General features: G+C 44.5%; 1 protein-coding gene across 1 annotated transcript in view; it reads right to left on the bottom strand.

The window, feature by feature from the left end:
- Positions 1-20,275, bottom strand: part of ASL (argininosuccinate lyase) — a 201,960-nt gene extending 181,685 nt beyond the window's left edge. Inside the window, exons 1-2 of the mRNA XM_069226880.1 lie at positions 20,150-20,275; positions 19,940-20,010 (exon numbers count right to left, since the gene is read on the bottom strand). Coding sequence (XP_069082981.1) covers positions 19,940-19,951 — 12 coding nt within the window. The 5' untranslated portion in view covers positions 19,952-20,010; positions 20,150-20,275. The remainder of the gene's footprint in view (positions 1-19,939; positions 20,011-20,149) is intronic.
- Between the last annotated feature and the right edge of the window lie 4,162 nt (positions 20,276-24,437).

Raw genomic sequence — 24,437 nt, 5'->3', positions numbered from 1 at the left:
ATTGTTAAAAACGAAAAAAAAAACAGCAGTCTATCGGGTCCACTGTTGAGTGACATCACTTCCTGTGATGTAATTTCCCGTGATATCATCAGGTGTCAAAAGACAAGGCGCGGCGCCATTTTGCCATCGCTGGGATTCTGATTAAATTATGTCAACTGATGCGGACGGCTGCCTGACGGTGGACGGCCGCGGTCTCCGGTACAGCGTGGACTGCAGCCATCACTACATGCCTCGCTACCCCGTATTCCTTTCTCTCTCCTTTCTTGCCACTTAAGTGCTAAAGTCTCAACCACTGTCTCAGTCTCTCTACAAGGCTATTTTATGCCTGCTTGATTTGCACGAGTATCCACAGGGGTGCCAGTGTGCCATGGGCAGTGCCCCGTGCCATAACCTTCTTCGACAATGACCTGCAGTTACACCAGTTTAAATAAATTACTCATGTGTTACAAGACAGAGTACGAGTGCAGGGTATCATCACCCCACCACCTGACGTGCCACAGACAGAGCAGGTGGCAGACGACCCAGCGATGCAATGAGAGATTGCCCTTAGACGCATCAGATATGATGCCATTGCCAGGGCAGGTGGGAAGCAAAATGCCGCTTTGTGAAGACAGCACGTCATTGCTGCGGCCCTGGATGGCCTCGGTCACAGAATAAAATGTGGGCGGTTCTGACCTGCTGATCGAAGGCCACGGTTTTGGACACCGAGTCCTGATCTCGAAAGATAAATACCGCCGGCGGCCTCTTCATGGATGTTTGTTCACCCCCGATGCTGCAATTACACTCATGACACTGGCCACCGGAGAACCGGACAAAGGTCCCCTGGGTCACTGTGCTGCAAGAAGTGTCACGAGACCCCAGAGATTATGCAAAGTAATGGAACAGGAACAGCATGCGAACACGGGAAATTCAATTTTGACTCCGTCAGACGCAGGACATTAATTCAGGGTATGCAAAAATGTTGGGGGGGAAAATAGTAAACGGTATTGAGGTAGAATTTTCAGCATACCAAATTAAGGAGGCTCAGGTCTGACATATGACTGATTTTTCCCCAGCCCTCAACTTTTTGAGGTACTGACCGGTCCCCAAATGGGACAAACTCCCCTGTCAGCACAACTCTTTCTTGCATGGGCGTCCCTTACTCGGGGATACAGAAATCATCGTGCAGGGCCTGATTCACAGAACAGTTTGTAAACCTACACCCGCAGGTTTACCACCTCACGAAGGTACAGAGCTACACATTTTTAGAACTCACAGAGGTTTCCAAGCGCACTACGGGGAAACTTTAATTTTTAATTACAACCGTGCAGAGCCATTTGACTGAACTTGCACTTCTCTTTTCCTCTACACGGAAATGGATTTCCTCTGTGACCATGTCTGATGCTGCTGGAGCTGTCATCGGCCTTTGACTGCCTCATGGGGGATGTATATTCGCAGAGATGTAGATCGCATATTTTCAGCAGAGGCCAGCCCATCACCATTCCATCATTTGTGACTGACATTATGAGACTTCTTGTAGGCTTCTTAATGCGCCTTCCACAGGCTTAATAACTTTAGCTTCTTTTGTTCAATATTTACCTGCAGACACAACTATGGCTTCAAATTTTCAGATGGATGCCAAAGACACAGAGGTTCTTGTCTCTCTTTCAAGTAAGGAACCGGCGCGACAAGGCTCCTTGCTTCCTGGTTTGCCTTTCTAAGGTAAAGCAGTCTTTTTTTTTTAAATCAAAAACCTTTACCTTAATCTTAGGTAGAATGCAATGAACTCATATAAGTCTCAGCCTGGTGCATGCATGCAATGGCACTTGCTCCTATTCTTCTAGATGCCTCAGATAATCCCTCTTGCTGCCCTGTCTGCAGTTCTGACATCTGTCCCTTGCTCACTGAAGACTCTGACTCAATTGAATGCTGGTTCTCAAGCTAACACCGAAGTGCGGTCCTTCTGTGGATGACCAGACCATTCTGTCTACGTTTGTCATACAGGCATCCTTCCTACACTGCTGTAGAGACTCCACATTCCCCATTCCCCCTCGAGTGGAGGAGCCAAAGCTCTGTTGCTTGTCCAGGAGCTCCAAGCCAGTCTCACCTGTGAGATACTACTCCATCCAGAAGCACAAAGGCATGTACCCTACTCACCTCAAACCCTAAATCCAGTGTTATTCTCCGAGTTCCGCGTACTAGTGACACTCCTGCTATTACTGTGTTTTGTTTAATTCCTGAATACTGCGTTGTGCAACTTTGCAAACTTGGGTCCGTACATTAGAGATTTTCCTTAAAGAGCACCGCTAAGCATGTGCAGTGCTCAATATACACTGATCCCCCACAGTGCCTTGTCCTCTTGGACCTCTCCATTGTTGCTGCTTGCTTTCAGCTGTGCTCACAAGGCAGTAGGAAGACTGCTGTGGACACCATCCTCACTGAGATCCAGCCAGTTAAAGACAATAATGACCAAATGAACACAGCCATGGTGGTCTTCTGTAAGGCCATGATACACATAGGGCTTTCGATACGGAAAACAAGAATAGTGGCAGGTGACATGATACCACTGGTAGGCGCTATTTTAATTCAGAATAATGTTTTTGACTGATCTTCAGAACCAGAACAGGCAAAATAATGTTTAGATGTTTGATCTCAAGGAAGGGGTTAAATGTGCCAGGCAACCCTGGTAAAGTTCAGCCCAGAACTCATCAAACTGATATTTTGTAGACTATTGGAACCAAACGGGGCTTATTGGTTTGACTCTAAATTCAAACCCAACCATCAAGGTCGAGGTAGCTAAATGTAAACAAGTAAGCAGCAGACAGCCCTGCATTTCATTGATCATTTTCTGTGGAATTGTGGATCTGGTATGATATCTATAATTCTGTGTATTGTTCATAATACTTTTGGACGAACAGTCTAAGCTCCATCCACACAACTTAAGTGCCAAAACGAATTTCACAATTTGCTCCGAGAATTAAACATATCTGACAGCAGCAAATCACATTCTTTTCAAATCTTTATAATTCCACTTGTAGAGCAGACTCCAGAAACCTTGTTCATCTAATCTCGACCTCTACGGCCATATCTGAAAAGAATCCCCAGTCATTCGTGCACCTGTATCAGCAGTAGATATAATAACTCAGAGCTCCAGGTGGTAGAATGTATTTGAATATTTTATTAACCTAGCCCTATAAAGGGAGGTGAGAGAACATCATTAAGTACTTCTTCAAAGACAATTTCAGATTAGACAAATCACATCTGAGATGCCTTCAAGCTTCACTGCGAGGGTCAGCCATCTTCATCGTGGGACAGCACAAGTAAACGCAACTATTTTTTTAAGGTTGGTTGGACATCTGACATCTGCTTAGGGACATATCCAGACTTGAATGATGTTATGTTAAAAAGTTTAGGATTTATGTCAAACAGAGGGAAGGGAAAACCAGAAGAGCCAAAACTAAAACAAGGCAAGAATAAGGCACCAGTGGTTTGCAGCATCATTTGACAAACGCTTTAGCTAAGGAGGTACAAACTGTCTATGGTAAGCTGTATGCCCAAACTGAAGTTCAACGGAAGAAATAATCAACATTCAGGAAAGGGACAGGGGGTCGAAGGTTTACAAAGAGAATGCAAGGCTGAAATTCACCTGAAGAAACCTAGAATCGTTTTACCGACTGTTGTGACTATCCTGTCCCTAGATGAAATACCTGCTAATTACTCAAGAGCAGGCAGCAGACTTCGAGTCCACAACCTGCACAATGTATCCCCCAGTAGCCTCGAAGGGGGTGGCCACAGAGCCCTTCAGCAAGGTAGTCAAAGTCATACCTGAGAAATATCACACACACAGCTAAACCTGGACTACAAAACATTGGCCAAGTAGCTAATACTTGCCTTACTGGTCATGTATCAGGACCAGGCGGGTTTCTTTAGGAGTCATTTTTAAAGAAATGCTCATATTGTGTGCCATGTTAGTGTCTGACCACTTCTTTGACAATCGCATTGGGCCTCCTTGTGATCAATATCTAAAAAGTCTCTCCTAGCATCTCATGAGCTTTTCAATACAAAACCATAGTTTGGCTGGACTTTGAGAAGATATTTGTCGCAATGACAAAAGCCTTAAATGTTGATCCATTAGTCTTCATCTTTGCAAACCTCAGCTTGTTCAGAGGCATATGTTAGGTTTCTCCTGCCCGCTGACCTGAGCCATTGCTCACTACTCTAAGGTTAATGCTAACTTACAGGGAATAAAATGATCAAATTATCAGCATACATGGATACACTTTATAGGCCGGATGTTTGATTGTTCAGTATCTTTGATCCTTCCATCCTCAACGTAACTCAAAAGAATGCCTTCGCATCTGATAATCTCCTGAACTACAGTAAGTCTGTGTGTTCTTGGCCGATCATGCATCCAGGGGATCTCTGACTCAATCGAAGTATATATATCCCATTCTTTCAATTTGAATAGGATTCTGATGATAGGCAAAGGAAAGATACCGTGCTGGTATCCTCCCTTCCTCGTCTGGTGTGGAATGTATAGCAAAATACATATCAGGAGTTGCATTAAAGCAAAATATAAGGACATCTATTGCACACTAATAAATGCAAAGACAGTAAAGTTTTGTGCTGAAGAATTAACAGCTACAGCGACCATAATACACTGGGCCTTCAGAAACAAGCCAGGGGCCCGATGAGATTTTGATGTCAATCCAATGGGAGACAAGAAAGAAAAGAATGGCTAACAAAGTCCAGAAATACTCCTAAAAGCTATTAGGGCTGGTTCGATAGAGTCTGCCCACATTATGGGTTTTGAATTATCTTTCCATCTCAATTACAGATTGCCTCCATCAAAACTTAAGTCTTGCGAATATCAAGGTACTACCACCAGTTTCTGTGTGCCAATTAAGGCCCTGATTACTAGAGGCCTATCATTCCGGAAGGGAAGTATGAGGTCCATAGAGTTACCATGGACCTCTCATGCTTCCTCTTTAGATTTCAGCTGCTGAGAGAACCTGAAATTTCTGGGGGGGGGGGGAGAAGGGGGGTGTAGGGGAGAATAAGGAATTAGTGGATGAATAGGAACTGTAATTACTAATTCTCAGGGCCATTTTTCATGGCTCACGGGATCTTCCATGTTCAAAACGGGAACCCCCATTAATTCTGTACCCTTTTAAATAACAGGAAACTCAGTATTATTAACTCCACTACAACTGTTGAACTTGCTTTAAGGCCTTAACTGCCTTATTCTTGCATACGTAGTCTACTGTGAAACTCTGTGCCGCTAAGCTGTTAGATTCTCTCAGCTGTTGTCACTGTTCAACAGAGGAAGTTGGTCCACTAGCAAACAAATGTTTGTGTCCAGGTTAACACCTATTCAATGAGAATGTGTTTTGTTTTCTCTGACATTCTTCACTTGCTATTTTCCTGCTCATTGCCTTCCTTGACACCTCCAATTCCAAGCTACACATCCTCTCAGGAACAAGAGGCTATCCAATACTCTAAAGAGTCCCCCAAAAAGAACTCCACTGCTTCCCCTCCAATCCAAAACTGGAGAATATTGATTTATTTCTCAATAAAGTTTATTTTTTAAGGAGATGTTTTAAATCACCTGGCCCAATCTCCATCCTAGGATGAACTCCTATAATCCTCATTATCCCTACTTCACAATTAATATAAATTCTCCTAAGTAGCGGTAACCCTGATCATTTGGGGATCAACTCCCCTGCATCGACGTGACGATGGATTGTGCCATAAGTTGTCATCGGTTCCTTCATTCCAAAACGTTTATTGTGGATACTGCAGATAAAATAGTAGGTTTCTGCTATGGTGGTATCCGTCACTTTTCTGCTACGTTTCTTTAGTCGTGTACAAAATAGCTTCAATTAATTCTGTAAAGTTCTCATTTGTGAATGTGGCGGTTCAATAAAAAAAATAAAAAACGAAAGGGAGAAAAATTCTCATTACATCATAACATTATCATGCCATGTACTTCTTTTACAGAAGGCCGAGGTTGTAAACAGGGTGCTGCACAGTATGGCAAAGTTGTGTTTCTCTTATAACATCTAGTAATCGCTTCCACATTGCCCTTGTACTGGAATTCCAGGTTCTTTATTGCCTCGGGGTGTAAAATATATTCTGGAATGACAGTTCAGACATTGCGAGATACCCAAACCATTCATTCTTGCTGTGCATGTAACCACATCGCCCGGCGTGTGAAGGCTCTCTTGCCCCCCTAACCCACCTCTGCAACTCACTGTTTTGTGAATGAGGGGTTTGGGGAGAGGGTCACGCGCACTGGCCTTGTTGGCTGAGGCTTAGATGCCAAGCAGCAGAAAACCAAATATTTATCTTTGGTATCTTCCCTTTCAGTTCTAATGTGCAAATGTACGGCATGGCCAATATGAAGATGGGATCTCCCTAAATACACACAGTCCTGCTGTCACTTTTCAGTACTAGCCTGTTAGTATTCAGCTAATTGACTGCGAGGGAGCACAACTTACTAACCATGGTGACCGGGATAGAGAAGGAGAGAAATTAAGCCAGTTTGAGTGGCATAAATGGGTGTCTACGCCTTCAGCCTGCATATGATTTGTTAGGCTGCCCAGTCAAACGTGCTCTCTCACCACTGAGGCCATGCACAGCTATGGCCAAGCTCTGCCTTCCAGTCACTACCTCTGTGTCTGGTTGCAGATCTTTCACACTTTTAAAAGTAAGACTTGTATGGTAGAGTTGCTGCAGACTGCCATAGGGCGGGTGGTGATGGGGGTCGGGGCAAATGCAAAGGTGGAATTAGGGGTACGCGCAGTAGGAAGGGGAAGGCAGACCGGTGGTGCTATTGTACTTTTAGTTTTCAAAGAGAAGAGACTTTCAATGTGCAGCTTTTGTAAAGCTAGTCTTCTTACACCAAAGCACCCTTCTTTTTTTCCTGGTTTGTCGGAAAGATCGCCGAGTTCATACTTAGTGGGATCAAAGTTAGATGAACAATGCAAAGAGGTTACGTTGTGGAAACATTATCCAAACTGCAAACGCTGCATGATTCTGTGCTTCAGCTTCTCTTTGGACAAAGGTACATGACCGCTTTTTGTTTGGGACAGAAAGCTCATGACTGCAGTTTGTGCCATTAACTGGAGGGACTTTGGTCACTCTGCCTGTCTTGGACCGCAGCCCTGGTCCAGATGCTATCTGTTCAGTGTGTATCAACTTAAATGTGCTCTAAATTAAAGATCTTTCTTTACAATGGATTTATGTGCTGTATGGTACCCTTTCAACAAAAACTGATTTACAGATATGTTTAAATATCTACATCGAAATGTGTACTTTTACCTGCAGCCATTCATTAAAGCGGTTCGAGAGAGGATTAACATTTACCTGCTAAATTTAGAGCAGCCACAATTTATGAATATGCACGTCCTATGGGCCTGTGGCTTTATACATTGTTTTCAACCTAATTGCCGATTTTACGGCGTTACAGCAAATCCACAAAAAATCCACTGCTTGGCAATGCTATGTCATCAAAAACGGATTAAGTGCTAGACGCTGCAAAAGCTGTTTTACAGCACCGGGAATAGAAAGAAAGTGGGGGGCAAGGCAGACGCTGAGAACATAAATTTAAGGTAGTCTCAGTAGTGACCATTGGTGTAGGAGCTTTTGATCAAACTTGGATAGGATAGGTTATCCATGGGCCCTATAAACTAACAACCCCACAGCCACTATACCCCCACCTGTACCCCCACATGAAGTTACCAGGAACCCACAGGGTGCAGAGCTTGGATGTCTGGTGAACTTAAGAGGAGAAGAAACAGCTAGGCACATCTGTTGCTCTTCAGAGACAAAATGCACATTGCTTGGTGTCGTTGAGTCTGATTAGCAGCAAGTCCACGAAGATATGCAAGACTGGTGTTATACGGGCAAATGATGTGACACATGCAATAGCCTTTGTACACATGGCGCATCTTCATTTCAGTTTGCCAGACACCATGGGGTTTATTATATAAAAGGAACGCAAAGCGGATATTGCCAGATGCCAACTTTTGGCCAAAGTACAATCTAGGGAGCGAGTATTTGCACTACTACGTGCCCAAGGAACTGCTCAAATGTGTGTCACACAGCACAAATCGTATGCAGGGCATGCAATCATTAGCATGAGGCGCAGCCTTTTGCATGAGTTCATTCCCCAAACATGGGTGAAGTAAATACATGTCACAATACATATTGGGCCCCCAAACCACTTATCAGCCAAAATATGGGGAAGACCACAGGAAGGTAGTTTTAATTTCAGAGTGACTGCAAAGGCTGGGGCCTGAAGAGTTGAGCAACCTTTACGGCTTCATGGCACAAAAAAGCTTTTGCAAAGATTTTTCATAATGAGTTTCATATTGTAAGTAGCTCATTTATAGCCCAGGGTGCCTTCAGGTAGTCAAGCAGACTCCTCGCATTTCCAGTCTGTGAGCAATTACCCAAGTTGAAGGCTTTGTGGGGTGAGGCTCATGTCAGAGGCCTGTGTTGCTGACCAATAAGTACAATGCCACGGAGCTCCATACATGATGTACAGAGTGTCAATCACAATGCACTATAATCTCCAACAGACAAAAAATGTACTATATATATATATATACATATATACACACACACACACACACACACACACACACAATACATATATAAAAATACACAAAAACACAAAAGATTACAATTCCCATTTCTCCGCAGTGAGGAAAAAGAGCAACACAGTCACCGGAGATTCACCTAATTTCTTTTATTAAATTGCATTCACCTACAGTGTGGAAAATAAAAAGGATGGTCGACGCGTTTTGGCGCTATGCCTTCTACTGGCCCATAGAGTCCCGCCAACTAGAGAGTCCTTTTGAAGTGCTCACACCATTACTGTCCATCATCACTGTTAAAAAGAACAACTAGAACATGTATATCCCTTTCATCATATTGTCAAATTCATAACCCATCTTCAATCTATTGTTGCTGTAAAGTACATTAATAGTGATAAGTCAGTCATGTGCTGGATTTTAATTTCACAGTAACACAATCATAAGCAGACAGTTTCATGACAAATATAGTGAAACCCCACACTACAGAGGTCCTAGAACAGGTGAAAATACCACCAATATCACCATTATAATCACTGCGGGAGGGGTAGAAAGCAATCCATTTTCAGACATATCTCATCGCATCTTAAACAAATTTCAAAATAACTATAAAACAGTTATAAAGGATATACATATGAAGAGCTAATCAATCATAATGAAAATGTCACTTACCCAGTGTACATCTGTTCGTGGCATTAGTCGCTGCAGATTCACATGTTTGGCACAGTCCGCTGCCTGGTGTTGGGCTCGGAGTATTACAAGTTGTTTTTCTTCGAAGAAGTCTTTTTGGTCACGGGACCGAAGGACTCCTCCCTCCTCGGCTCCATTGCGCATGGGCGTCGACTCCATCTTAGATTGTTTTCCCCGCAGAGGGTGAGGATGGAGTTGTTTGGTATAAATAGTGCCCATGCAATGGAGTGAATATGTATGTACGTTAAGAGTTTCTAATAATTATTTACAAATGTTCAGATGTTTAAGATTTATGATCTACTTCTAAACGGCTACAGGCTTCCCGGGGAGGTGGGAGGGTACATGTGAATCTGCAGCGACTAATGCCACGAACAGATGTACACTGGGTAAGTGACATTTTCAGTTCGATGGCATATGTTGCTGCAGATACACATGTTTGGCATAGACTATAAAGCAGTTACCTCCCCTAAAAGCGGTGGTTTAGCCTGTAGGAGTTGAAGTAGTTTGGAATAATGTTCTTAGTACAGCTTGGCCCACTGTAGCTTGTTGTGCATTTAGTACGTCTACACAGTAGTGTTTAGTAAACGTATGAGGCGTAGACCAGGTTGCAGCCTTACATATTTCACTCATAGGAATGTTTCCTAGAAAGGCCATTGTAGCACCTTTCTTTCTGGTTGAGTGTGCCTTTAGTGTAATAGGCAATTCTCTTTTGGCTTTAAGATAGCATGTTTGAATGCATCTGACTATCCATCTAGCAATGCCTTGTTTAGAGATTGGATTTCCTATGTGTGGTTTTTGAAAAGCTATGAACAGTTGTTTTGTTTTCCTGATTAGCTTTGTTCTGTTAATGTAATACATTAGTGCTCTTTTGATGTCTAATGTATGTAGTGCCCTTTCAGCCACAGAATTTGGTTGTGGGAAGAACACTGGCAATTCTACTGTTTGATTTAAATGGAATGGTGAGATTACTTTTGGCAGAAATTTTGGATTTGTTCTTAGAACTATTTTATTGTTGTGTATTTGAATAAATGGTTCTTGTATGGTAAATGCCTGTATTTCACTTACTCTTCTGAGGGATGTGATTGCAATGAGAAATGCGACCTTCCAGGTTAGATATTGCATTTCACAGGAATGCATGGGTTCGAAAGGTGGACCCATGAGTCTTGTTAAGACGATGTTAAGATTCCATGAAGGAACTGGTGGTGTTCTTGGTGGTATAATTCTTTTTAGCCCTTCCATGAATGCTTTAATAACTGGTATTCTAAATAGAGACGATGAATGAGTAGTTTGTAGGTAAGCAGATATTGCTGCGAGGTGTATTTTTATAGATGAAAAAGCGAGATTTGCTTTTTGCAAATGTAGTAAGTATCCTACTATGTCTTTAGTAGAGGCATGTAATGGTTGTATTTGATTGGCATGGCAGTAGTAAACAAATCTTTTCCACTTAGATGCATAGCAGTGTCTAGTGGAAGGTTTTCTAGCTTGTTTTATGACCGCCATGCATTCTTGTGTGAGGTCTAAGTGTCCGAATTCTAGGATTTCAGGAGCCAAATTGCCAGATTCAATGATGCTGGGTTTGGATGCCTGATCTGTTGTTTGTGTTCTGTTAACAGATCTGGCCTGTTGGGTAGTTTGACATGCGGTACTAGTGAAAGGTCTAGTAGAGTTGTATACCAAGGTTGTCTTGCCCATGTGGGTGCTATCAGTATGAGTTTGAGTTGGTTTTGACTCAACTTGTTTACTAGATATGGAAGGAGAGGGAGAGGGGGAAAAGCGTACGCAAATATCCCTGACCAACTCATCCATAGAGCATTGCCTTGTGATTCGCGGTGTGGGTACCTGGATGCGAAGTTTTGGCATTTTGAGTTTTCTTTTGTTGCGAACAAATCTATCTGGGGTGTTCCCCAAATTTGAAAGTACTTGTTCAGAACTTGGGGGTGAATTTCCCATTCGTGGACTTGTTGGTGGTCTCGCGAAAGGTTGTCTGCTAGTTGGTTTTGTATTCCTGGAATAAATTGTGCTATTAGGCGAATGTTGTTGTGAATCGCCCACTGCCAAATTTTTTGTGTTAGGAGGCACAATTGTGTTGAGTGTGTTCCTCCTTGTTTGTTTAAATAATACATTGTTGTCATGTTGTCTGTTTTGACAAGAATGTATTTGTGTGTTATTATGGGTTGGAAGGCTTTTAACGCTAGAAATACTGCTAACAGTTCTAGGTAATTGATATGAAATTTTGTTTCGTGTATATCCCATTGTCCTTGAATGCTGTGGTGATTGAGGTGTGCTCCCCACCCTGTCATGGAAGCATCTGTTGTTATAACGTATTGAGGCACTGGGTCCTGAAATGTCCGCCCTTTGTTTAAATTTTTGCTGTTCCACCATAGAAGCGAGAGGTATGTTTGGCGGTCTACCAACACCAGATTTTGAAGTTGACCCTGTGCTTGTGACCATTGTGATGCTAGACACTGTTGTAAGGGTCGCATGTGTAGTCTTGCGTTTGGGACAATGGCTATGCATGATGACATCATGCCTAGAAGTTTTAGCACAAATTTTGCTTGTATCTTTTGGTTTGTAAACATAGCACTTATTACCTTGTGGAATGCCTGCACTCTTTGTGGACTTGGAGTGGCAATTCCTTTTGATGTGTTGATGGTTGCTCCTAGATATTGTTGTGTTTGACACGGTTCTAGGTGTGATTTTGTATAGTTGATGGAAAACCCCAGTTTGTGAAGGGTTTGTATGACAAATGTGGTGTCGTTTGCGCATTTTTTTACTGTGTTGGTCTTGATTAGCCAATCGTCTAGGTAAGGGAACACATGTATCTGTTGTCTCCTGATGTGTGCTGCTACTACTGCTAGACATTTTGTGAACACTCTTGGTGCAGTTGTTATTCCGAATGGCAACACCTTGAATTGGTAATGTATTCCTTTGAATACGAACCGTAGGTACTTTCTGTGAGAAGGGTGTATTGGTATATGAAAGTACGCATCCTTTAGGTCTAATGTGGTCATGTAATCTTGCTGTTTGAGCAGTGGAATGATGTCTTGTAGTGTGACCATGTGAAAATGGTCCGATATGATGTAGGTATTTAGTGTCCTGAGATCTAATATTGGTCTTAATGTTTTGTCTTTTTTTGGAATTAGAAAGTACAGGGAGTAAACTCCTGTGTTTTTTTGTTGTACTGGTACTAACTCTATTGCATCCTTTTGCAGTAGTGCTTGAACTTCTAGTCCTAAAAGTTCTAAATGTTGTGGTGACATTTTGCGTGTTTTGGGGGGGATGTTTGGTGGGAAGTTGTGGAAGTCTATGCAATAGCCATGTTGGATTATTGCTAATACCCAATTGTCTGTTGTAATCTGTTGCCAAGATTGGTAGAATTGGCTTAGTCTTCCCCCCACTGGTGTTGAGTGAAGGGGTTGCGTGACTTGAAAGTCACTGTTTAGGTGGAGGTGTTTTTGGAGTCTGGAATCTTCCCCTACTCCTTGGGAATTGACCCCCCCCGATATCCCCTGAAACCTCCCCTTTGGAAGGAACCCTGATATGGTGTGGTTCTTGTTTGTTGGCTGGTGGTGTCTGTGGGTTGGCCACGAAACCCCCCTCTAAATGGAGTTTTTCTGAAAGAGCCTCTGCTCTGCGGGGAGTAGAGTGCGCCCATGGCCTTGGCCGTGTCTGTGTCCTTTTTAAGTTTTTCAATGGCTGTATCCACTTCAGAGCCAAAAAGTTGTTTCTCGTTGAAGGGCATATTAAGGACAGCCTGCTGGATTTCAGGTTTGAAGCCTGAAGTGCGTAGCCAAGCGTGTCTCCTTATGGTGACAGCAGTGTTGACTGTTCTTGCTGCAGTATCGGCTGCGTCTAGTGAAGAGCGGATTTGATTGTTTGAGATCGTTTGTCCCTCTTCCACTATTTGCTGCGCCCTTTTTTGGTATTCCTGGGGAAGATGGTCTACGAGAAGTTGCATCTCGTCCCAGTGTGCGCGGTCATATCTGGCCAGCAGCGCTTGTGAATTTGCGATGCGCCACTGGTTGGCTGCCTGTGATGCTACTCTTTTCCCTGCCGCATCAAATTTTCGGCTTTCTTTGTCCGGAGGTGGGGCGTCGCCAGATGTATGTGAATTTGCTCTCTTGCGAGCTGCCCCTACTACCACGGAGTCAGGTGGTAACTGCGAAGTAATAAACACTGGGTCTGTGGGTGGTGGTTTGTATTTCTTATCCACCCTTGGGGTAATGGCTCTTGATTTTACGGGCTCTTCAAAAATTTGTTTTGCGTGCCGTAACATCCCTGGTAGCATTGGGAGACATTGATATTGGCTGTGTGTAGCCGAGAGGGTGTTAAATAAAAAATCATCCTCTATAGGATCGGAATGCAGTTGGACATTGTGGAATTCTGCTGCCCTAGCCACCAGTTGCGAGTATGAGGTACTGTCCTCTGGCGGTGACGGCTTTGTGGGGTATGACTCGGGATCATTGTCCGGCACTGGGGTGTCATACAGGTCCCAAGCGTCTTGATCCTGATCGTCATGACTTATGGTAGTTTGCGCTGGTGAGTGCATTTGTGGCGGTGTTTGTGCCGGCGATGCCTGTGGTGGAGAGGGCGGAGGCGTGACTTTTTTAACCACTTTGGCTTGTGGTTGTGCGTCATCCTTTGGAAGTCCGATCCTTCTTTTCCTCATGATTGGGGGAAGGGTTGATATCTTCCCTGTGTCGTGCTCGATGTACAGTCTCTTTTGTGTGTAGTCCGATTCTACACTTTGGAGCTCTTGTCCAAATTTGTGCATTTGGCCACTCATTCCTTGTTCCTCTGAGTAGGATGAAGGTGTGGTATTTTTCGGCGCCGAGAGAGAATCTTTTTTCGGTTTCGGCACCGACAGAATTTTTGTTCCTTTCGGCATGGATTCTCGGTGCCGATGTTTTTCGGTGCCGGTATCTTGTTTTTGTCTCTCGGAGCCGCTTTCTCGGCTCCGAGGTTGCTCCATGGCGGTCCCTCGACCGGAGTCGGGTGTCTTCGCTATGGGCGTGCCCTTTTTCGGCGCCTTCGACGGGTCGCCTGTTTTATGGGTCGAGCCATGGCCTGTTGGCAGTGGCGTCCCTTGGGCTTTCGGTTTGTCGATGGATTTACTTTTCGACGTCTTACTCACAGTTTGTTGCTGTTGTTCGACGTCGGAGTCTCCGGATTCTGATTCCGGAACCGAGAATGTTTCCTCTTCCTCGTCGAAACGTTGTTTTGTCGACGTGGACGCCATTTGTTGACGCCTGGCTCTTCGGTCCCGGAGTGTTTTTCTGGACCGGAAGGCTCGACAGGCTTCACAGGTAACCTCCTTGTGCTCGGGGGACAAGCACAAGTTACAGACCAAGTGCTGATCTGTATAAGGATGCTTACTGTGACATTTTGGGCAGAAACGAAACGGGGTCCGTTCCATCGGCTTCGATGTCGCACGCGGTCGGGCCGACCAGGCCCCGATGGGGGATCGAAACTACCCCAAAGTCTTCCAATGATCGGTGTCGATGTACCTAACTATCCCGATACCGAACGGAACAATACCGACGCTTTCTTCCGAGATTCTGACTAACTTTCCGAACCGAAACACGGAGCGAAAAGGAATACGTCCGAACCCGACAGCGGAAAAAAACAATCTAAGATGGAGTCGACGCCCATGCGCAATGGAGCCGAGGAGGGAGGAGTCCTTCGGTCCCGTGACCAAAAAGACTTCTTCGAAGAAAAACAACTTGTAATACTCCGAGCCCAACACCAGGCAGCGGACTGTGCCAAACATGTGTATCTGCAGCAACATATGCCATCGAACACAGTATTCCAGGGACAAATGGAGAGGGTTGTGCAAATAGTGCTACTTGCACACATATTGATGTGCCTATAATATTTATAAAAGTGCTCGTGCTCACGAAATTAAAGGACAACTGTGAAAGTACTGAAGGCGTTACCTGAATTAAGGTGTCTACCAAGCTTCTAGCTGGCAAAGGTGTATCAAGTCATCAAATGTAAAGTACAGAGCTGTTGAAGGGTGGGATGATACCACTCATGTCCTGCTTAAGTTGTACAGTTGTCAAACTATTCTGTCAGTAACAATTCTACAGCATGCCTGTATGACTCTCCAATTGTGGGCATACAGTGTGGTCCTATCAAATGCGTGAACACATGTCCTACTATATCATGTTTGTAATGTGCATACAACAAGACCAATCAGTCTCAATTAAACTTGTATTTAAATCATGCATCAATTAACCTTTCTCAGCAAAAATTATTGTCAGCTTTCTATCAATCTCTAACAAGACAGGATGTGTGAACAGCACCACTTTGTTCTCAATTACTATCTTCCCCTTAATCCCAGGATGTCTATATGCGATTTGTCTAGAAAAGACATAGCCACCAAGTCATGGTGAGAGATGATGTGCTGGACGTCCAAGACAGGGGCCAATCTTATTTAATGTATACGAATCATAATGATGTAAATTCAATGCAAATCGTCAGGTAATAATGACAATCTAGAAAATTGGTCTCTGGTGTCTGTACAAATTCCTGATACACTGCCATGGTTCCTTCTATAGAGGCATTTCCAGATCTCATTCAGTGCCACATGATCATCAAACATAAATGCATCATAAGTGTATATACACAACTCAGCATCTAAATTATGTCTCAGGGTGGGTTCTGTTCCCATCAGTATAATCAATCAGGCGTTAATTTTTCTCAGTGTTCATTTTCTGTCACCACCCCTTTCTTCCATTCTGATATGCTAGATCTCAAAATATTGGAGCTCTTTGCTATTTCCTTCATGCTCTTCCTAAAAATGTTTGACTATGTTAAATGCTCTTGTAAAGTGCAAGCAGCTACCCAACTCACGGGCAACCCAGCTCTATTAAAAAAGCACAGGAACCACGTTTATCTTAGAGAGTTGAAACAGCCCTATACGAATAGGTGAGTTTTTAATTGCTTTCTAAAGCTCAGTAGGTTACTATTGGACCAAAGCTTGAGTGGAAGAGCATTCCACAATACAGCTGCCCTGTAGGCAAATGATTACCCCCCTTCTCTTTCTATGGGATAGAAGTCACAGTTTTTTATTGCCCGTAGATATTGTATGATCCCCAATTTCAATTTGTTACTGGTACTTCCCACATACTGTTTGCCACAGGAGCACTCCAAAACACAGACCACAAATTTTGTTTTGCATGTGATGTACTCCTCGATTTTCTCATGTTTACCATTGTGGAGCTTGTATGTACTTTTCATCCCATGCTCACATGTCCTACATTTAGCACATTTCCAACAGCCCGGTTGAGTAAGCCAAATTGTGCTAATCAATTTCTCCGGCAGGAGAAGGCTCTGTGCCAAAAGATCCCCCATTGATGAGCCTTTTCTGTAGGTTATGCTGGGATGATCTGTGAGGGCTTCATTTAGAGTTTCATCCACTTTTAGTATCTTCAGTTTTTTCCTAAACATGTCTTTAAGTTCCTTGTGCCTACAATTAAAGTCCATGATTGTGTGGAATTTATATTCTTCTGATTGCACTTTTCTGTGGATTACCAGTAACTCATCTTTTGATCAAGTCTTAACTGTTTCCATCGCACTGTGGAGCACTTTCGCTGGGTAACCTCTAGATAAGAATCTGGTTCATATTTCCTGTATTTGTTCTTCCAGGTCCTCAGGTTCAAAGCAGTTCTGCTCGACTCTTAACATATCCCCAAACCTCCATTTGAGGTTTTTCGGATGGCCACTATAAGCATGAGCTATTGCACAATGTGGCTTTTAGATGAGTCCTTGTGCATAGTTTCATGCATTTGACAAATACATCAATGTCTCGAAATGTTATATATATGATAGCTATACTGTTAGTAAAAACAACAATATTAATAACCTCTATAAAAAGAGGCAGGAATGACCTGATGAACTGCAACACATTCCAAGTTGCATGGCGTGTGGTTGAAAGTGTGCAGACTATAGCAGTAAGTATACAGAGAGTAGCTGGAGGTGAATAGAAGTTGGGTAGGAGGTATGGTGTGTTTGTTTGCTTATTGTAACTTTTGGTGAAGATAGAGGTGTGCTGAGAGTGGGATTTATTATGTAGAATTGCAGTTATTTAGGGTCAGCATGTCTAAGAGAAACTGTGGTACATTTTCGGTTCCGTGCTAACATCCTCCTTAAAACTGAACTGTAGGATTCTGTAAATACAATCATATGGGGCCAAGTCTCCAGCTGTATAAACTATCTTAATGTATAATGTTAGAAATGGGATCTCTAGTTGGCAGTCAGTTTACAACCTGTCCATGTAGGAACCCTCACTCTAGCCAGGGTAAGGGGGAATACCCAGCTCAGATAACCCCTGCTCACCCCCTTGGTAGCTTGGCAGAAGCAGTCAGGCTTATCTCAGAAGCAATGTGTAAAGCATTTGCACATAACACACAGTAAAACAGTGAGAACACTGGAAAAGGACACCACACCAGTTTTAGAAAAATAGCCAATATTTATCCGTGTAAAACAAGACCAAAACAAGAAAAACCAAAACATACAGTAATAAACATTTGACTTTTGCAAGAATTACTGAAAAATACATTTCCTTGAAGTCGATAGCTCCGTCTAGGGCTATCATGGCATTGTGAATAACAAATCCAACAGTTCAGGCCTGTCGCGGGCCAGCTACGGTGTTGGGAAGACTCGCAAACAGTACCTTGGAAATGTAGGACGTTGTGATCCTTGGAATGAGATCCAGAGTCCCGCGTTCGCTGGCGTCTGCCCACATCACTTCTGGAGGCCGGTGCAGGGGTCGTCCGTCCCTGGAAGTCACATGCGTTGCAGACTGAACTCCAAGCCGATGTCGAAGTCAGGAGCGCTGGTGTTGATGGCGTCGGGCCGCGGTGCGAAGCAGGACGATGCGACGTGTGGTGCCCACAGGTCACAGTGCAGGCACTGGCTCGGTGATGGCGTCCGGTTGCATCGGTAAGACCAGGGCAGCGGTGTCTTCAAGACGCGGTGCAGGCAGCGGCGTTGTCATTGCAGAGGCGATGTCGTCGGTAGACCCAAGGCGGCAGTGCGGGGCGGGCTCCGTGCAGAGCCCACTGGTTGCGGTGCAGACAGGGGTGTGTGTTGACGATGCTGGAGTCAATGGTGCTGGCGTCGGTGGACCGGGGCTGCGGTGCGGAAGGTGCTTTGTGTACCTCACGAGAAGTGTCCTCAGGCCACGGTGCAGACACCAGTGCTGGTGTCAGCATAGAGCGTCATTGTCGGGATACTAAGGCTGCAGTGTGAGCAAGGCGACGCGGAGTGCAGGGCCTACAGGTCATGGTGCAAGCAGCGGCTCAGTGACGGCATCCAGATTCTCACAACTAGTGAGGTAGGGGAAAACATATTTTGTTATTGGTGGGAAAGTGTAGTGTTTCTGGAATGGTTGGAGGAACTCTTTGTCATGGGATTGGCACAGTGGGGTTGTCATTTCTTCATTGTCAGTACAGTTCTTTGGCCCTGGCACAGTATTTAGAGGCTTCACAATCTCTTCTGTCAGTTAGCAAGTTCCAAGAGACATAAGCATGGAAATGTTGCGTCTTTACTGGGTGACTAACTCTGCTTGTATTAGTGAGCCCACGCCCAGACGTTAGGAAGCCAGACGTCCTACGATGTACATGCCAACCGGGTCAGTGATAATGAGCAGGCTTCTTCCCCAAGGGCTCATTTTCACTACATTTTGACCACATCCCCCACATCTTCTGTGGCCTGTAAGAGCCACTCAACATGTAAGTGTGTCACTGGTGGGTCACCTCCTGCAGCCTCTTTTGGTTCCATTCGCTCCAGAAGCCCTACGCCCCATTGAGTAGAGTCCTCCTTATGTTATCCCATGAGCGTAAGCTCAGATTGACACCCAGAAAGGCCCTCTTTAACTTTTGGAAACCCCTAGCAGGGATGCTTGTCACCCAAGGTTATTATGCCTGCAGCAAAGGCAACTTCCTGCTGAGAGGGCCTGCCTACTATGGCACGGTTGTTGCCTTTGTAGTAACTCTTTTGAGTAAATTAGGGAGAGTTGCACTGCTGCTACACATGCTGTAACTGTCCTATGGAGAGACCCTTACAACATAAAGGAGAACAGACCCTATTCCGGCGGGAGACTCGCGATTTAATAAAATTGACTGTGCTTTAATGTACTTCAATGGGGGTAATAAATTCCTCCAGTGTATTTTTCGAAATCTCTCTCTTTGTAGTGTGGAAATGTTGGCCTGGATGTTACACTGCTTCTGCTCATGTTATACACACAAACCGTTTGTGCGAGGACACCATGCAAAAATCTAAATGATTAACCCCTTCAATGCTTTTCACTGCTAAAGGTCAGAACACTGCAAGAGTTCTACAGGCCTTTGCACAGTCCCAGCGAGTAGCTCTCATGCCATCCTTTCCATTTTAGAGTTGAGTGGAGGGGCAAATGTGACGCCATCGGTGCTTACAATAAATTATTACAAATACTGCCATCATATTCTTTTTCTTTAAAAATAAAAGGTGAATGTGAGGGTTTAGCAAGAATTATATTACTCAGTTAATGAATATTTGTTATAGCTGAACTTGTGTGACCACTGTGCCATAAAAACAAATCATTATTATTACAGCTCTCATCATCAGATGTAAAAGCACATTACAGCACCAACTTCACACACTGGAAAAAGGTGAACAGCCCTTACCTCTGAAGCCATTTTTGACGTAAAAATCACAGATGACGTTGAACGTGAATGGGAAAAAAGTTATCGCTTCCCTGTAAGAAAAGAAGGACTCGATTACATACAACACACATTTCAAACGCATAAAAAGGATGTGTTCGTTTAGTTATTATCTGGAGAGAAAAAAAGCACACGCAATATAGACTGTCTCACATCCCTGCTCCAGTCACTCACCTGCTCGAGACCCGATCCCCTGCACCTTCTGAGAAAAAACTTGCTCCAGCGCAACAGCCTTAAATTGTGTATCATTGCGTCACATGCTATTCATTCAATGGCAGCTGGTCCCTCCGTTCTCTTCCGCTCAGCAGACCAATCGGAAGCTAGTGGGCGTGACCTTCGGTGTTTTCCCAGTGAATACTTTTAAGGTGGAACGGGCAGTGGAGTGCAGAGCTCCCGTCCGCAGATTGAGTGTGAGGCGAGGTACATCCTGCTCGCCTTACAAGTCTGTCGCTACTGTTAGGCCAAAGGTACTGTGTCTTAAAATGTCTCCTAACCATGAATTACATTTTTCGAAACAACCTGCCTTCGCGCCACTTTGTATTCCTTTCGTTTGTGGAGAACGGTGCCTTGGAAGTGGAGACTGTGGAGAAACCAGTTTCGCCCGGGCTGGCATATGGGACAACCCCGCACGCCTACTCGGTTAATCTGAAGGGCAGTTATGTGGACCATTTTTTTGGACAGATCTGGGTATGTTTTTTATGGTCTGGTGGCCGGCTTTAACTGTCCATTTCACTGCTATTAGCACAGACGTTGCATGCAGCAAGCACAAATACACACAGACTCCCAAACCTTGCAAAACTCCTCCACAGCGTGCCTTTACACGTTAAAACTGTCCCAATTTGCAGAATTTACGTAACTCTTTTACCTCGCTGATTCACTGATTGGAGTCACTTTTATTGTGCTGCTCGGGTCTATTTTCTGCCCCAGTCCGACCCTGGAGGAAATGCAGAAGCAGCACCAGAGGTTGAGGGAATGAGAATTCGCTTCCGTATGAGTTAAACGCTGTTTCAGGCGCTTCACACATCATCGTGAAAGGATGCCAAGGTCAACACTTTAATTTGTTACACTGTATGCTTCGGGCGGGACAATAACCAGGCTGATGTAGACAGCAACAGGCTGATTTAATAGGGCAGGTAAACACCGCTGGCATCTCACTAGTCAACACAGAGCCCCAGGGGCCTGGACTGCGCCTCCCGCCACGACATCCCAGGGGTGGAGATCCACCTAGATGGAACTGCCCGAAAGACCACATTTTCTGATCACGCTGCCCTGTCCTGCCATGCCCACAAAGGGTGACATTATTAGAATCAGTGACATTATTGGCATTTCCCAGGTTTAACTATTCCGCCCAATTACAAGTTGCACACATGCCAACATTTTGAAACTAGAAAGAGGGAGGGGATTTCATTTTCCCTATTGGCGTACATTGAATCAAAGGCAATTTTAGGTGGGAGACAGCTGAAATAAAGTCTCAATAAATCTGGACACTCCCACTCGAGTCGGCCTGTTAGCATGTGTGTAGCTGGACTGAGTGAAATTCCACCCGATATTACTGTGAGGTATTCTGCACCTGATAACACCACCTGGCTTGCTTCACACATACTCTATAAGTATAAAGGTGGGATTTATGGCCAAAATTGAGCTTCGTAATTGAAAAAATATGTAGCAAACCGTTCAGTAATTCTGTGTGTCGCATGTTATTCCTCTTTCTAGACCCATAACTCTTAATAGTCTATATTACAGTGGTAAAACCGCCCGTTATTGGTATGGACACCCCATTTTTTTTACCAGGTGACGCCGAACACGGCCCAAAAGTTTGCCAGCCACGGTCGTGAATGATGGTAGAGCACACTTGTCAACCTCATTGACTTAGGAGGGATGCTACTTTTGGTTAACACAAATTATAGACCGAACCTACAGATTTATTGTACCTAGTACCTTTTTTGGAAAAACTGTGGATTGAACCTAAGAGGTGAAACCACCACCCTATGCAAGAAAAGAATGACCAACAACTAACCAAAAGCCCCCGAGAACTTCGAAATGCATGCTCTGCAGCAGCTTCCGGTGTTATTGATTGACAGCACTACTCTGAAATGGAATATACACTGGCGAAGATATGCTGGCCATAGTGCTCACAATCATTCATGTCAGTCATTTCTCTTGATGTCACCTGGGTCTAAAGTTACAGTCATTTTTCTGATCTGGGTTCCAGTGTTGTAATGTGATTTTTTTCATGTCATTATGGAGCCTAAAACCACGCGATGCCATTTGCAATGATGGCGTGATAGTGCTAATTAGTGGCTTAGTAAATTTAGATACACCGACTTTTTAGTCACAGAAATTTGTGTTTTATCTGTCATTCCTATTCCACAGAGTCTTTCCTGTGCCCATACATTGGGTAACCAGCTGCCTCATGGCGAAATTGTAAGCTGTTTGTCAAAACTGTTTAATTCAGAGTTTGTGCTGCCGGTGGTGTGTTTGCTTCTTGGCATATATGGGCGATGCTCCTTTCACCCCACCCAGGTGCACAACCCCTTCAAACCATCTTTAAGATTTTAGACAATTACTAAGGACTAGGTGGGGTGGTGAAATAGGAGCAGCCTCACACACTAGAAGTTACATAATCACTACCAAAAGTGGTCTCCCTGAACTTGATCCTATATTGTTGAGTGGTGAGACCAAACCCATCTAAGAGTGCAGACTTCAGAACAGCATAGTTGTCAGCATCTTCTTCTCTGACAGTGAGAAGTCTATCTCTTCCGTTGTCAGAGAAGGAGAGCCACAGGATAGCAGCCCACTGTCTCTGAGGGACCCTTTGTACCTTAGAAGCCCTCTACAGAGCAGTGAACCACTTGTAAATGTCATCCCCCACCATGTAGGGGGGAACAACCTTGTTTAAGTTTCTGGAGTCAAGAGTCTTCCTTTACCCTAGGATCTCTGAAACTAAAGGTGCTTCTCCCATGGGGTGGTGACCCCAAACCCTTCCTCCCTGTCTCTCCAGTGCTAAGGCCTCCCTGTCCAAGGCTAGCTGCTGCTGCAGCCTTAGCTTGGCCTCCTCCAGTCTCAGCTGTCTGAGCTCCCCTTCTCCTGGAGATGAGCAGAGTGTTCCCTCAGAGGCTAAGGTGAAATGAGAGTGGGCAGAGGAGGATCTGTCCCTTTTCTTGGTGACCCTCTCAACTAGACCTCTGGGCACAAAGGGAGCCCTACTGTTATGGCTTTCCTTCCCACTACCTGAAGTGCTCCCATCTAGGCTAGAGGGTTTACTAGGGACTTTGTGATCCTCAGAGGGACCCTGCTGACCCTCCTCAGTGTCTAGATCCTGTCTTTCTAACACTGGGGGACTAGAGTCTGCTTCTTCCGCCTCCTGGTTACCAGTATGGCCCTGGTCATCCTGGAGGAACAGGCCAGAGAGCAGACTCTTATTAGGGTTCCTACCTGTCTTCAGGTTAATATCTGAGCACATCCCCCTCAACTCTTGAAAAGTGAGGCCCACATATTGTGAGTCCATGGCCTGGGATGTGGTCTGCTCTGAAGATATGGTTTTGTGTGTGTTATGTTGTAGGTGGACCTAAACTACCCTAAACCCTAGTCTCTCAAAAGAAGTTTAGAGCAAGGGCTCTGCCTTGACCTCTAGCTTACCTAAACGTAAGAGACTAGTTCCCTGACACTAAGTACCTTGTGTACCCCTAGTCAGTAAGTGGTCTTTCCTGTGGAAAGTACCAAGTGACAGGGTGGTAAGGCAATGTCAAGTGCTTATCCCTCCGCTGCACCACCAATGTAAGAAGCTGGCCTGGTGTGTGGTGGGTACCTAAGGTACTTACATCTTATACAAGGTCCAGGCATCTCCTATTAGTGTAGTGTAGGCGGTGTCCAGAAGCCAGGCTCTCTAGAGGTAGCTGTGGATGAGCAGCCAAGGCTTATCTAGGAGACATGCAAAGCTCATGCAATACCACTGTAGTCACAAAGCACTTACACACATGAAAGAAAACACTCAGTGTTATGAAAATAAAGGGACTTTATTACAGTAACACAGTACCAAAACACTAGATAGGCAAACCTCCAATAGGAGGTAAGTATACACACTAAATATGTACACGAGATATTAGCAATAGGCATAGAAAGTGATAGAAAACAGTGCAAAAAAATGGAATGCGAACACAGGACCCCCATCTAGGTAAGTTGAATGTGTAGAGGGAAGCTGGAGGTACTAGGAAACCCCAAAGGTAAGTACCACAGTGCCCCCTAGCGAGCAGGAGAAAAGGAGTAAATTACTAGATTTTCCCCAAACCACCCAGAAGGAAGAAAATGAAGAAATTGCAAAACCCAGACAAGACCGCAGGAAACCAGCAGTGGATTCCTGAAGAGGAAGACCTGTGGAAGAAGGGGATCAAGTCCAGAAGTCACAGAGGAGCCCAGGAGGAGTAGGAGCTACTACCCACCCAGCTGTGGATGCAGGGGTTGG

Source organism: Pleurodeles waltl, chromosome 3_2 (genome assembly GCF_031143425.1).
Source record: "Pleurodeles waltl isolate 20211129_DDA chromosome 3_2, aPleWal1.hap1.20221129, whole genome shotgun sequence".
NCBI lineage: Eukaryota > Metazoa > Chordata > Amphibia > Caudata > Salamandridae > Pleurodeles > Pleurodeles waltl.
This window is presented reverse-complemented; position numbering and strand designations above follow the sequence as displayed.